Source organism: Augochlora pura, chromosome 2, assembly GCF_028453695.1.
Source record: "Augochlora pura isolate Apur16 chromosome 2, APUR_v2.2.1, whole genome shotgun sequence".
Taxonomy (NCBI): Eukaryota; Metazoa; Arthropoda; class Insecta; order Hymenoptera; family Halictidae; genus Augochlora; species Augochlora pura.
Genome location: NC_135773.1, coordinates 21,929,834 through 21,943,426, shown reverse-complemented (window position 1 = coordinate 21,943,426; position 13,593 = coordinate 21,929,834). Strand labels below are relative to the sequence as shown.

At 44.1% G+C, this 13,593-nt stretch overlaps 1 protein-coding gene across 1 annotated transcript; it reads left to right on the top strand.

The window, feature by feature from the left end:
• The first annotated feature begins 6,084 nt into the window (after nt 1-6,084).
• Nucleotides 6,085-7,718, top strand: LOC144478304 (uncharacterized). Its single transcript, XM_078196072.1, has 2 exons — nt 6,085-6,129; nt 6,222-7,718. The coding sequence occupies exons 1-2, from the start codon at nt 6,085-6,087 to the stop codon at nt 6,510-6,512; spliced, it is 336 nt and encodes a 111-aa protein (XP_078052198.1). The 3' UTR covers nt 6,513-7,718.
• Nucleotides 7,719-13,593: the final 5,875 nt, after the last annotated feature.

Here is a 13,593-nt window from a genome sequence, read left to right as displayed (position 1 = left end):
TTATACCTATATTATACCTGTACCAAAACTGAATGGTTTTCAAATGAAACCATCGTGTTTCATTTCAAGAACAACGAAACTCCTGTTTGTAAAAATCCTGTGGCTCAAAGAGTTAATTGACTAACATCGACGCGAGTGAAAGCAATTGAGTTAAACGAGCCAGGTGGAATTTGATCGAATATTGAAACTCGTCGAGAAACTTGTCTCTTCTCCAAAGTGTAATAAAACGACGCGACGATTTCCGAAAGAATTTCGAAGCCCGGCGATTGTTAAAGCGGTGACGGCCGAGGCACGTGATCGGAAGCCGCGTGAAAAATCCGTCTTCCTGTTCTTCGTATTTTCCAGTTTCTCACAGTTCCCGCGCCGACCCGTTTCAAACGGAGCGCGATCCCGCGCTCGCGCGCGCGCGCGACACGCAAAACAGAATAACGAAAACCGTAAAAGCGTACCGCGTTTCGAGACCCGCTTAAAGGGTGGGGGGGAACTGGATGATCCGCGTTAAGTGATAAAAAAAAATAAACCTCGTGTAAGCGTTGTAAAAAGGTGAAGAGAAAAGAGAATAACTTTACTTTTAGGTAGAACCCTTCTGATTGTGACCCTCGTGCCGGGACTCAGGGATCGAATGCGAGACCACGGAATCGCGTCGAGAATCGCGAAAACGCTCGATTTTTCAAAAACTCGTGAGAAACGCTCGATTTTAAAAACTCGAGAGAAAAGACGCTCGATTTTAAAAACTCGAGAGAAAAACGCTCGATTTTAAAAACTCGAAGGAAACACTCGAGTTTTCCCGTTGGACAGGAATCGCCGTTTCGCCGATCTTCGGCTGCCTTTGCTGCCGGCGCGCCTCTCTCTACCCATTCGTTATTTTTCTTACCATTTTCTTTTTTTTTTGTTCGGTCGATCGCGACCGCTCTTCGAAAGGTTCGTCGAACGGCTTTTCACGGGGGCTGTCCACCGACAACCGAAGTCGACACAATTCCCGTGGACAAATTCCCGATCCGGGCCCGTCCGCGGATCCGTGCGCGCGCGGTCCGATCCTCGCGGAACGCGAGCCTCGCAGGCAGACCCCGTTCGACAGGCATGGTCTGGGTCACAGTCGCGAAAACAGAAAAAAAACGCTCAATGAAACAAGTGTACTGTGTGTGTATCGTCAGAAGCTTAAAGTCTTCCGTGGGGCATTTCCTGACAAACGACGATTTTCTCGGGGTGATCCGTGCGACACCGACTAAACTGGCTGGTTGTCGAATTAAACAGAAAGAGAGCGAAAGAAAGAGCGAGAGCGAAAGCAAGCGAATGCGAGAGCGAGAAAGAGAGAGAGAGAGAGAGAAATTGAATGCGAGTGAAAGAGAAAGTGAAGCAGAGCGAATGCGTGCAAAAGCGAGAAAGAGATAGAGAGAAGAACGACCGAGTGGGTGAGGAACGGACAATCGTGGCGATCAATCGGCGCCGATATATGTGCGCGTATATCGGGGTCCGTCGACAACGTGGGAACGTGAAAGAGTTAATGTTAAACCGTCCATAAGAGAATTTACGTAACAAATACGACGAACGACTGGGATTTCGGTTCCATTTTACAAAACGGGAATTTTATATTTCACCCGATAGCACGATTTTCACAGACGTCATCTCTTGATCGAGCAACGTTCCCGGGTTTTTTCAGGGCGGCTGCAAAGCGAACGGTGTCGGAATCTTACTACTCCTTCTTTTATTTCATTCTATATTTCTTTTTCTTTTTTATCATCGCGTCGGACGGAATCCCGTCGATTCTCCACCGGCCGATCCGGTTTCGTTCACGCGAGTTCCCGCGAACGCATCGCGTCGGTGTCACCGATTACGTTCTCTATTCCACCCCTTTTTATTCGTTACGTCAGGTAATCTCGCCGGAGAATCGTTCGCGCGAAAAACCTGGCGGAGAGCCTACGGTTTCTCACCCGAAAGCCACGGCTACGAAAGTCGTGAAACACGCGCGAAACGAACGCGACGCCTTTTTGTTCTTCGCACGACACCGTTTTCCTCTGTCTTCGGTTTCTCATCGCCCGCGACCGATATCATTCATTTGACAATCACACGGGAAACGTTTCCATAGTCGAATCAAATACTGGATGGGAAGGTTCATCTCTTTGCTACGGAACAATTTTTCACGTTTTCATAGGAAAAAGAAAAATAAACAAATAAAGTAAAAAGTTACAACGGCCGCGCGTCGCGAGAGGGTGGGGGGGGGGGGGAGAGAGAGAGAGAGAGAAATAGAGAGAAGAAAAGAGAACAATTTTTAGATTAATTAAGGCGAACCGTGGATCGTGGCGGCGGCAATTTTCGCGGAGAAATCGCGACGTTCCGGAGGGAGAGATTTAACGGGAAGAAAAAAAAAAGAAGAAATTTAAGCGAGAAGAAAAACAGAAATTTAATCGAGAAGATAAAAAGAAAAAAAGAGAAGAAAACAAAGAAACCGGCCGGCGGACGCGTCGAAGATTGAATAAAAAAGAGGGGGGGGAAAAAACACCGTCGCGCGTTCTCGATCGCGAATCTCGCGTTGGCCGTCAATGTCGACTGAAACGATCTCCCGCTTCCACTCGGAATTTTTATCGACCCGACCACCTCGGACACCGCGCACCTTTCCCCATTGTCGCCGCGCGCGCGAGCGCGCCCACCGTTCCCTCCCCTTTCGCCCCATCTTCGGCCCCCCCCGTGATCGAGTCGCCTTCCGCGCGGAGTTTCGAGCACGGACAAGAAAAAACCCGAGACCTCGAGAGAGATCGCGAACGTGCTGCGACAAAATTCCGCGGAAAATCGCGCACGCGTTCACCAATTTGTCGCGAAACGGGTTACATCGAAGCGTGTCGCGGAATGCTCGGAATTCGCGCGAAATTCGCGACTCGACCGCCCGCGTGAAAAAAAAAGAAAAACAAGAGCGATCGTCGTGGTTCCTGTTCCTATCGAAATCGAGCGGTCCTGGAGATCGGAAACGGAATATACATACATACATATAATATATATATATATATATATATTCTCCGTGTTCTCCTTGTTCCCGGTTCCGAAAAAGGGCCAAAGGGGAGAGAAGGGTGCTGCTCCGTAGAATGGTGGGTGATGGGTGGGAGGGTTTTTCTCGGGGAGGGGAGGGGCTAAAGAATCTCTTCGTGTGTTCGAACGGATGATGAAAAAAAAAAAAATCGAAATCTTTGCTCAACGTTGCATACGTGTTATATATACAAATGTAAGATGATGTTATCGTCTAGTGTTGCGAACAAAAAAAAAAATTAAATTAGCGTTAAACTAAAACCTAATACATACATACATGGCCGTGGTGGGTTTGAAGGAGAGAATTCAAAGCGAGAACGATAATTAAAAAGGGTTTCGTTCTCCGCCCGCGGTTCTCCGTCGTCGCGCTCGAAATAGATCGACGGCTCTCCTCGGTCCTGTCGACGGATCGATCGCGATCGATCCCACCGCGATCAGCGTGTTTACGAGGGGAGGAGACGCGGGCGTTAAGGGAAGAAGAGAGAGAGAGAGAGAGTGAGGCGAACGACGGGCCGCGCCCCGTGGGACCGCCCTTTTTTTCGCCCGTCGGACGAGAATTCGGACGAGAATTCGACGGTGGGCATAGATTAAAGCGAACGGCAAGAAAGAAAAAAAAGAAGATATTATGGTAAAACAATAGCGATTAATCGATATCGAAGTAAACGATTAAACTAAAATAAAACGACGCTGAAAAATAAAAACGCTGCAAGCGGTTAATGAAGCGTAGCGAAGTAAAAGAGAGAACCCAGTAAAACGAGATAGCACGTAACGAGTGAACACAGTAATAAATAAATTATCATTTAACGGTAAACGAAGTAACGGTAATGAGAAAGCAAGAGCATTATATATATATACATACATAAGTAACGAGAATAAACGCGACGAAATAATAAACGCTACCGTAAAGAAGTATCGAGTAATTAAATTTAAATGATACACTCACAAGTATTATCGAAGCGCTAACCAATAAACACTATCGACGATCACCGGAAATAAAAAAAAAACATTCTAGCGAAACCGGTGTGCATTTCTTGTTCGAGGAGCTACAGTGGAGAGAAGAGAAGGAGGTGTGATTAGAAAAAAGGACGAAGAAAGATAGAGAGAGAGAGAGAGAGAGAGAGAGAAGAAGCGGTTCGAATCGCTGTTGACGAGACCCGATCCGAGAGAACACGTTTTAAAACTGATAGTATTGTTAAGACAATCAGACACTTATTGCTCCGGCCAGGGGCGGCCATCTGTGGAATATTTGTTGTCGTGTTTTGTCCCTCGCGGAGGGACGGTGGATCACAGCGGATGGATCGAAGGGGGCGATCGTTCGAGTTTTACGTTGCGAAAGCGATCGAGCCGAGAGGAACGACGATCGTGGGGGACGGAAGAGCTTTCCTCGTCGCCTTTCACACCGTGCTGCATCCACCCCCAATTCTACGAGAGCCGGAAGGGTCTCGAAGCGAGACGGTCTGCGAAAAGGACGCGGCACCTGTTCGTCGAGTGAGGGATGATTTTTTTTTGTACCGTATCTCACGCTTTTCCAAGCTGGCGAGATTGCGAACGAGAAGAGGCAATAATCTGTTTTCAGCGGCCGAGGGAGTGGTTCGAGAAAAGGGCGTCCATGCGAGGCAACGATGCTAAATACATTTCGCGTCGATCGCTTTTTTAATCGATTCCTTTTCGTGAAGTTTCACGAGGAACATGTATAGTGTCTGTCGAATCCCTTTCTCATAAAGCATTAAGTAAGACGCGCGATGCAGCTTCAGAATAGAGTTCAATAAATACGAGAAGACCCTGATCGTCAACATTAAAGACTCGAATATTCCATAAAATTAACTTTATTTAACGATAAAAAAAATTTCAATATCATTACAAGAAGAGCCAGCTCCAGCTTTATTGGTTTCCACGAAATCAGTTCATCCTGCACCAACAGATCGTTGCGGTAGATTGCAATAAGCCTCGGTAATGGAAAGGGTTAATTTTTGGAGCTTCTGCAATAACAGCGAGAACGAGTGCAATTCCCAGCGGTGGCACGCCATTAGTTCATCGCAGGAGAGCAGCAGCCCCACGCTCGAGGATACTTTGTCTCGTCGAGCGCATTTCGCTGGAAATAAAACGATGGGAAGCAGACCGGGGGAATAAAAACTTGTGTCCGCCGAATCGACGTTCACCGCGATCGCAGTTTCGATCTCTCGCACGTTGTCGAGGGGTGGGTGGGTGGATGGGTGGAGGCTTCTCGGTCGAAGGCTCTCTCTCCGCCTGTCTACATCGTTTTCAGTTTCGTTGTTGGGACGCCCCGGCTTCGGCTTTCTGCCTCCCTATTCCGCTTCCTCGTATCGCGGACTCGACGACGACGACGGACGAGAATGCCACGAAATGTTTTAAGTGAGGACACATATAGGGGGTGGAAGAGAGAGAGAGAGAGAGAGAGAGTGGGGATAATGGAGAAACGAACCGTGACACGCACGCACACGCATACATGCACTCTCGCACATAAGTACAGAACGTAGGCGTAAAACAGTGAATCGAAGAAAGAGTCGCCGAAGATGATGAACACGAGGGAGGAGGAGGATCGCGAGTGAACGGTAATGATGAGTCATATATATTGACGATGTAGATCGTAATGATTATAATGATAACTACAATGATAATGATAGTGATAATGGTAATGATAATGAACATGATAATGATAACGATAACGATATTGATAACAATAACGATAATGATAGTGATAATTATAATTATAATAATAACGAAGATGATGATAATGATGATGACAATGACGATGATGATGATGATGATGTTGTTGACGATAATGATATTGACGATGAAGATGATGTTGACGATAATGATGTTGATGATGGTAGCAATGGAGGTGACACTGATTCTGATGATCATGATAACAGGTACGGTGATTATGATTATGATGATAACAATGACTGTAACGCTGATTATGATGATGATGTTGACGATGTTAATGATGATAATGATGAGAACAATGATGGGTGATAATGATTACGATGATGACAAAGATTATGATGATAATGAAAATGAGGACAGAGGATGCTGGTAACAAAGATGATAATAATGAAAACGACGGTGATGATGTTGATGATGATAAGGGTTATCATGATGACGATGATGATAATGAGGAGGAGGAGAATGATAACGACAAGGAGAATGATAATGAGAAGGAGAATCATAATGAGAAGTAGGATGACAAAGAGGAGAATGATGACAAAGAGAAGATTAATGGTGGCGAAGGTAATAATGATCTTGCAGATAATGATGATCAGAGTGATCATGATGATGATGATAGCGACGCTGACGATGGCGATGATGATGATGTTGAAGATTATGAAGATGTTTATGATGACGATGAAAATGATGATGATTATGATGATCGTAATGCTGGAGACGACGGCCGTGGTAAAGATGATGATGATGATGATGGGGGTGGTGATGATGTTGAGGGTAGTGATGATGATAACGAAGATGAAGAATAGGGTGGTGATGATGATAATGAAGATGAGGGCGATGATGAAGATGATGATGATGAGGGTGGTAATGATAATGAGGCGTGAAGTTATAAGCAAACATACGAACATTTTGTTATATCCGTACGTAAGAAACGTAGACGAGGAACGTGTGTTATAAGGAAGTAAACGTATCGAATCTACAGTTAAATGTTTACGATAAAATTACGGGTAATTAAGAAGATTCTAGATTTTTTCTAACTAATCGATTCGTACGGCGGACTCGTGCCAATCCTCTAGATTTACGACCTAAAACGAGATATACAAATGGAGAATGAAGAAGCTGTTATCCTATATTAAGTCGGCTTGAAATAAATATTTGATTACACCTATTTATTGTGGTACGACCGTCTGTCTGTCTGTCTGTCTGTTTGTCTGTCTGTCTGACTGCCTGTCTGTCTGTCTGTCTGTTTGTTTGCCTCGGCGTGACTGCGTGTGCGTATTTGTCTGTTTCGCCTGTTTCGCGTATGTCGTGCGAATGTTTCACACGAATGACTCGATAGAGAGAAATGAAAAAGAGTGAAAAGAGAAAGAGAAAGAAAGAAAGAGAGAGAAAAAAGGGAGAAATAAAGGAAGAGAGTGAGAAATGCGAAGAGAGAAAGAGAGTGAGGAGAATGAAGAAAGTGAGAAAGAGAGAGAATGATGAGAGAGAAAAAGAGTGGAGAGAGTAATGAAAGAGAGAATGAGTGTGGAGAAAAAGAGAAAGAGTGAAGAGAGAGAGAAAGATGCGAGAATTGATAATCATAGCGGAGAGATATACAGACAAATTTGTTAACGAGAACGTTGCGTGAGAGAGAGAGAGAAGTGGGAGGAGAGAGAGAGAGAGAGAATCGAGCATTACGAAAAAAAAAAATCAATAGGTAGGATAGAGAAGACGAACGCGAACGGGAGAACCGAAAGGAGGTGGCAGGCGTGTGGTTATGGGAGCTGCAAGAGCGACGAGGTAAACCGTAGATCGTCGAAAGGATCTTCTTTCTGTTACTCGATCGCGTCTCGGTTAATTCTGCGAAAGCTCCTCAAAACTCTCGACGACGAGATGCGGCGTCGCGTCGCGTCGCGTCGCGCCGATTCCTACGGAAACGGAAGCGGTTCCGCGGTTCACCGAGAACCTCGGAGCTTCCACCGTTTCCCCTCGGATCCGTTCCACGATCCGAGCCAAAGTATCCCCTCGTAGTTCTCGAGAGTTTTCAGCTGCTTTCGTACCCGATTATATATGTAAATGTATATGTATGCGTACCGATTGCGCGACGTCGAGTGTGTGCGTGCATGCGGAATAGGAGAAGAATTCGAGAAAGAGAGAGAGAATTCGAGAGAGAGAGAGAGAGAGAGAGAGAAATCGAGATCAAGAGAGAGCGCAATCGAAAGAACGAAACCGAGCGTCGTATTTGCTCACCTTGCCTAGGATTCGTTTCATTGTCGATCGATCGGCACCGGGATCGGAACACCGTTGAACCATCGTCACTTTTAATCGTGTCTTTTAATTCGCCCGTGATATCCGGCGGCTACGTGCCGACCCGATTTACTGATTGGAGGACAGAGAAACCGAATTTTCCGAATTTCGGGATCACACATTTGAGATTCGCGAGTCGCTTGATTTTTAACGCTCTCGCGGGCGCCAAATCGCCCGGATCGAAATTACGAATTGCCGCGCGAAGGGCCCTCGAAGTCCGCGGAAAAAGCGTGTTGACGCGATTATAGCTGCCCCCGGTTGTTCGCTTTGTTAATTGAGTTTGAATATTCGGAATATTGCGTGTCGCGGTTCTTAATTCCTGATGCCATTTTGGTTGTGAGGTTAGGTTCGTTCCGGTTCGATCCGGTGACGAGACCGTCGGCCGATCGTGTCGACTCGCGAGCCATTTGCTGTCATCGTTTGCTGTTGCGTTTTCACTGGCAACGTTGTATCAAAGGGTGCGTGGGCGATTATTTAAGTATACATATGTACATACGGAGCGTGGGGATTGACGATGGAAGGCGGGGGTTGGTTAAGGGACAACGTGGAAACGGCGAACGGCGTGCGTTCGGCCCGTCCAACCACGTACGGCGTTTGTTGCGATTTACTATTGTACGTTGCTATCACGACGCGATCCTTCATCGTAATTAATATTATCGTTACCACTGTACTTGCCATTATTGTTATCGCGACTGTTACCATTATTTATTACTATTACAACTACTACTAAACTACCTACTACTATTACTACTATAACTACTTACTACCGCTACTACTATAACTACTACTAACTACTACCACTACTACTGCTACTACTATTACTACTACTACTACTACTACTACTGCTACTACTATTACTATTACTACTACTACCACTACTACTACTAACTACTACTACTACTACCACTACTACTACTAACTACTACTACTACTACTACCACTACTACTGCTACTACTATTACTACTATTACTACTACACAACTACTACTACACTACTACTACAACACAACTATTACTACTACCACTACTACTACTACAACACTACTATTACTACCTACTATCGCTACTACTATTCCGATTATTGCCATTTCACGATCACTCCTGGTGTCGACGAATCATAAAAATGCGCGCGCGAACGAGAAATAAAGTGCTCCGACGGTGTCGCGAGTGGTGGTGTATGGTGGTGGTTGGGAGAAAGAGAGAGAGAGAGAGAGAGAGAGAGAGAGAAAGAGAGTTCTATGGTTGCGATTGAACAGGCGGGGGATGATGAACAATCGATCACACCGAAGAAGTCGAAGAAGAGAATTTGTTTTCCAAAATAAACAACAACGAATCCACCGAGAAGTCTCTAACGTTGTTCAAATGCCGATCTCTCTGTCTATCTGTTCGTCTGTCTATCTGTCCGTAGTTTGTCTGTCTGTCTGTCTGTTTGCCAAGTCTGCCTGCCTGTCTGTCAGTAGTCTGTCTGTTCGTCTGTCTGTCTGTCTGTCTGTCTGCCTGTTGTTTGTTTCTCGCGTATCTGTGTCTGTTTGCGTCTCAGAAAACGAGTGCCACCTGCCCGCCGTGTCCGTACAACCGTGTCGCGCGTTTCTCATTTCTCGCTCGGTTTCATTCTTCTTTTTGTTTTCTATTTGGGTTTCTCGTTCGTCGCACGCGAAAACGTATCCGTTCATCTACACCGCGTTTCGCCCGCGAGTCACAATCAAAAATGAAACGAGAACCGTCACGAGGAGCCCGCGAACATAATTCCGTTCACGGTTCACGGAGGGGGGACGTTCGTTGGAGCGGGGTGCCGGCGATCGAGCGGCGATCGTTTTGCTCGTCGACGGGATACACTTGGTCGAATATCGTCGAAGAGCGGCGAAGAACGTCGTGGCAATGTCGACGGACGTTGTATGACGTTGTTGGAGGGCGATTTTAATCGACGATCTATTTGACAGCCGGCCCTCGCGAGGCCTCCGCACAGCCCACCGATGCGTACCATAGACTGTACAGTAACTTTTACGAATTCCTTTATACATCACATACTCTGCGACAGTAGTGCCTAGTGGACGGGGAACCGGTCGCAGTGGTCACGGAACGAAAACGGAATTCTGGCTCGACGGCGACGTTCGCAGCTTAGCGGCGAGTTCTGGGTCGATCGCGCGTGGCAGAAATTCATTCTCGAACATATTTCTTCTGTCTGTTTGGAAATAATCAACGCGAATGTCTCGAAATTGGTTTTAGAAAAATTGATTGGCTCGAAAAATTTATTACGATTTATTTATTTTACGGAATTTCTAAATCCCGGAATATTGCGTCCAGCTGATTTTTCAGACTTATATCCCTCGCGCGAGTCTTTGACTAAAGTGAAAACACAATTGGCGTATTCATTGATGAGTCGTTGCTTTTGTAATATTTTTATGAAACTTCTTTGCATGCTTTAATTAATATTATATATACTGTTATTACTATTATTATTATTATTATTTATTATATAATTAGATTATTGTTTTACTATATTATTATATTATTTAATAATTAATTGATTTGCCTCACGTTTCTGTAAATTGCAATATAGAAATATACAGTGATTAAAAATATTGTTACTAGAATAAGTGGAGACGTACGATTACGAACGGACCAATTTTATGTTTTACAAAAATATTTTAAACTTCGTTCTTACAATACTTATTCCTGTAACGTTATTCGTCTACTGTGTCGCCTTCGTAACGTTACAAGATGGCGGCGATGGCCATATCCGCATTCGATAGACTGAAATCGAAGTTCTTTTTATCGTTCAAGAAAATTACATTATTAGATAAAATGAAATTTATATCTTCTTAAGTGATATAAATCTTAAGTTTCTTGTTGAAAAGAAACTACTGCAGCAATGCGAATCTTACAGATTCGAAAGAGAAACGAGTTGTCGTTATCGGGGATACAAGTCTATGATTAATTGTTTTGTAAATCGGTTTTAAAATTTTTATAACAATATTCTATCTTTCTCGCGAAAGTATTGCAAATTTGGAACTAGAAATTCAAGCGTAACGATGAAGTATTAACATTTTGACGACCATTGATACTTTTAGAAAACTTCTCGACTTCCATCAGTATTTTGAAACATTGCAAAGAAATTTTAAAATTTTAAAATTTTAAAATTTTAAAATTAAGAATCTTTTAAAATTTTAAATATTGTACATTTGTATAACTTTAGTGCGTGTTCGCATCACATTCTGTCTAAACAATATTATCGGCGACACGGACACTGTTAACCCTTAATATCATACTTTCACTTCGCTCAAAGAAAATCGATGCAATTTCGTCACAAATATAAACATTTCTGTATCTACGTGTTTCTGCATCAGAATCACGCATTACATGCTGTAACACCGTTGTAACAGCGTACACGTGAACGACCTGGAACGCGAGGACAATGTTCTCGATACATGTAACACAAATTATGATATCAAGGTGAGACATGATTTAGCACATTATTTACCAGAAACAAGCTTTTAAACAGCGGAGTCGCAATCGCCACAAATTTTGAACAATGTTCATCGTAACTCGGAAGATAATCCAAATTGCTATTGTTATCGAACAGTCAATACGAATAATTTCTACCTGGAAATCGTAGATTTTTAACCACTCGGAAAATAATATTGCTATTGTTATCAAACAGTCAATACGATTAATTTCTACCAGGAAATCGTAGATTTTTAACCACTCGGAAGATCTCGAAATTGCTATTGTTATTGTACAGTACAATACGATTAATTTCTACCAGGAAATCGTAGAATTTTAACCACTTTCAATTTTCACTATTTCTAATGAATTACAATTCTTCTATTATCGACGTTCAATCATTGGAAACAATACTGGACTCAAAATAGATAAATTTTCTTTCTCTTTTAGAAGATTATGAGCGATAAAGGATCCGACGATTCTAATCACTCTAGCTGCGCTAATCACCGGTAAGTAATGTGTTAATCCGACACGAGAGAATCACGAACAACGAATCGCATGGCATTGGCTGATAAACGAAATCCAAGGTATTACTCTCTCGTTACCACCGGCCGTCAAATTGTTACAGCTTCGCGAATTCATCTGATCGATCGTCCAAGAGTTAACTGCAAAATGCGATACCGGACGAGAATGCAATACAACTCTGTTATTTGTACTACTTATTGTAATACAACTCGAGTTATCATTGCGTCGCGACGCGCCGAGAAACGCGTCGTCCACGTGAAAGATAAACGCGTCGTCCGCGTGAAAGATAAACGCGTCCCTCGTCAAAGCGTGGTTTCTCTCGCCGCGTCGCCAAGAACACACCGCTTCTGTTTTCGCGCGACCTCTGACACGTCCGGGGACGTAACCGAGGCTCGCGATGGCCCGCCACAGAAAAATCTCTGTACATACACGCGCGCGCGCGCGAATATTATAAACGTTTAAACGCGGGGAACTCAAAACGAAACGCGCGTCATTGCCGCGCACACACACAGCAGCAGCAGCAGGGACAAACACAGGGACGTCGTCGCTCGATCGTCGGTCGAGCCGCGTTCACGCGCGCTCGATCTCTCGTTTCCCAGTCGCCTCGATGGAAGGGCAAATGGCACTTAAATCCGTCTATAATTCCTCGAGCGATTCCGCTGCTGACGAGTACCGGGTTTAGGGATCGATGGGTGGTGGTTTTGAGAGGTAAGGATGCGGGGATGGTTTTGGGGGTGAGAGCGAGAGAAAGAGAGAGAGAGAGCGAGAGAGAGAGGGGTCTCAAGGATCGTTTAACGTTGACGACAGTGGGGGGGAGCTGTAACGGGGGGAGGGGGAGAAGTTTAGTGAGAAACGGAAGCAGAGACGCTATGTGTAATATATTAATTACCTAATTAAAAGGGGGCAGCCATTAATCTGCCTCAAAGAGTGAACACACGAGACGACGCGTACGTACATACATACATACATGCATACATATATACATTAAACACAGAGAGAGCGAGAGAGAGAGAGAGACACAAGCCAATGCGACAAGCCGCGAGCGACATATACGTACACATGAGAAAGAGAGAGAGAGAGAAAGAGAACATGGACACGAGATATACACCCACACGCACACATATATAAATATATATAAATATACATATGTATACATACTTGCATACGTACATTACCTACATGCATACGTATACAAATGGAGAACGCGCGTAAATGAGACGAGGGACAGGAGCATACGGTATAAAACACGTTATGTATGGATAAAGGAAAAAAAAAAAAAACTAAACTAACCTATTTGTAAGCTAACGTCTACACTCTACACAACTATCCACGTATGTAAAACGATTGAAATAAACGAGCGGTTAAAATTATTGTTTAAAAAATAATAAACGTATTGAAAAAAAAGAACGACACCGAGAGTCTGCCGGATGTTTGCGTCGTCGACGACGCGGACCCTCATCGAGAAGCCATTTTGTTTCTGCATTGCTCGCGGAAACGTTGATATAACAATTGACGACGATCGTTGATATAATCGCAGCGAATATAGAAATCGAGCATGTTTCTTTATTTTTCTCGAATATTATTATATTGTATTGTTCTTTCTTTGATATTATTATTCCTTACAGTTTCTAG

Excerpts from the sequence above, each read along its gene's own strand:
- LOC144478304 (XM_078196072.1), top strand. The coding sequence starts at position 6,085 with ATGATAATAATGAAAACGACGGTGATGATGTTGATGATGATAAGG. Across the intron at positions 6,130-6,221 it reads TGATGTTGATGATGATAAGG|GATGACAAAGAGGAGAATGA; the intron begins GTTATCATGATG and ends AATGAGAAGTAG.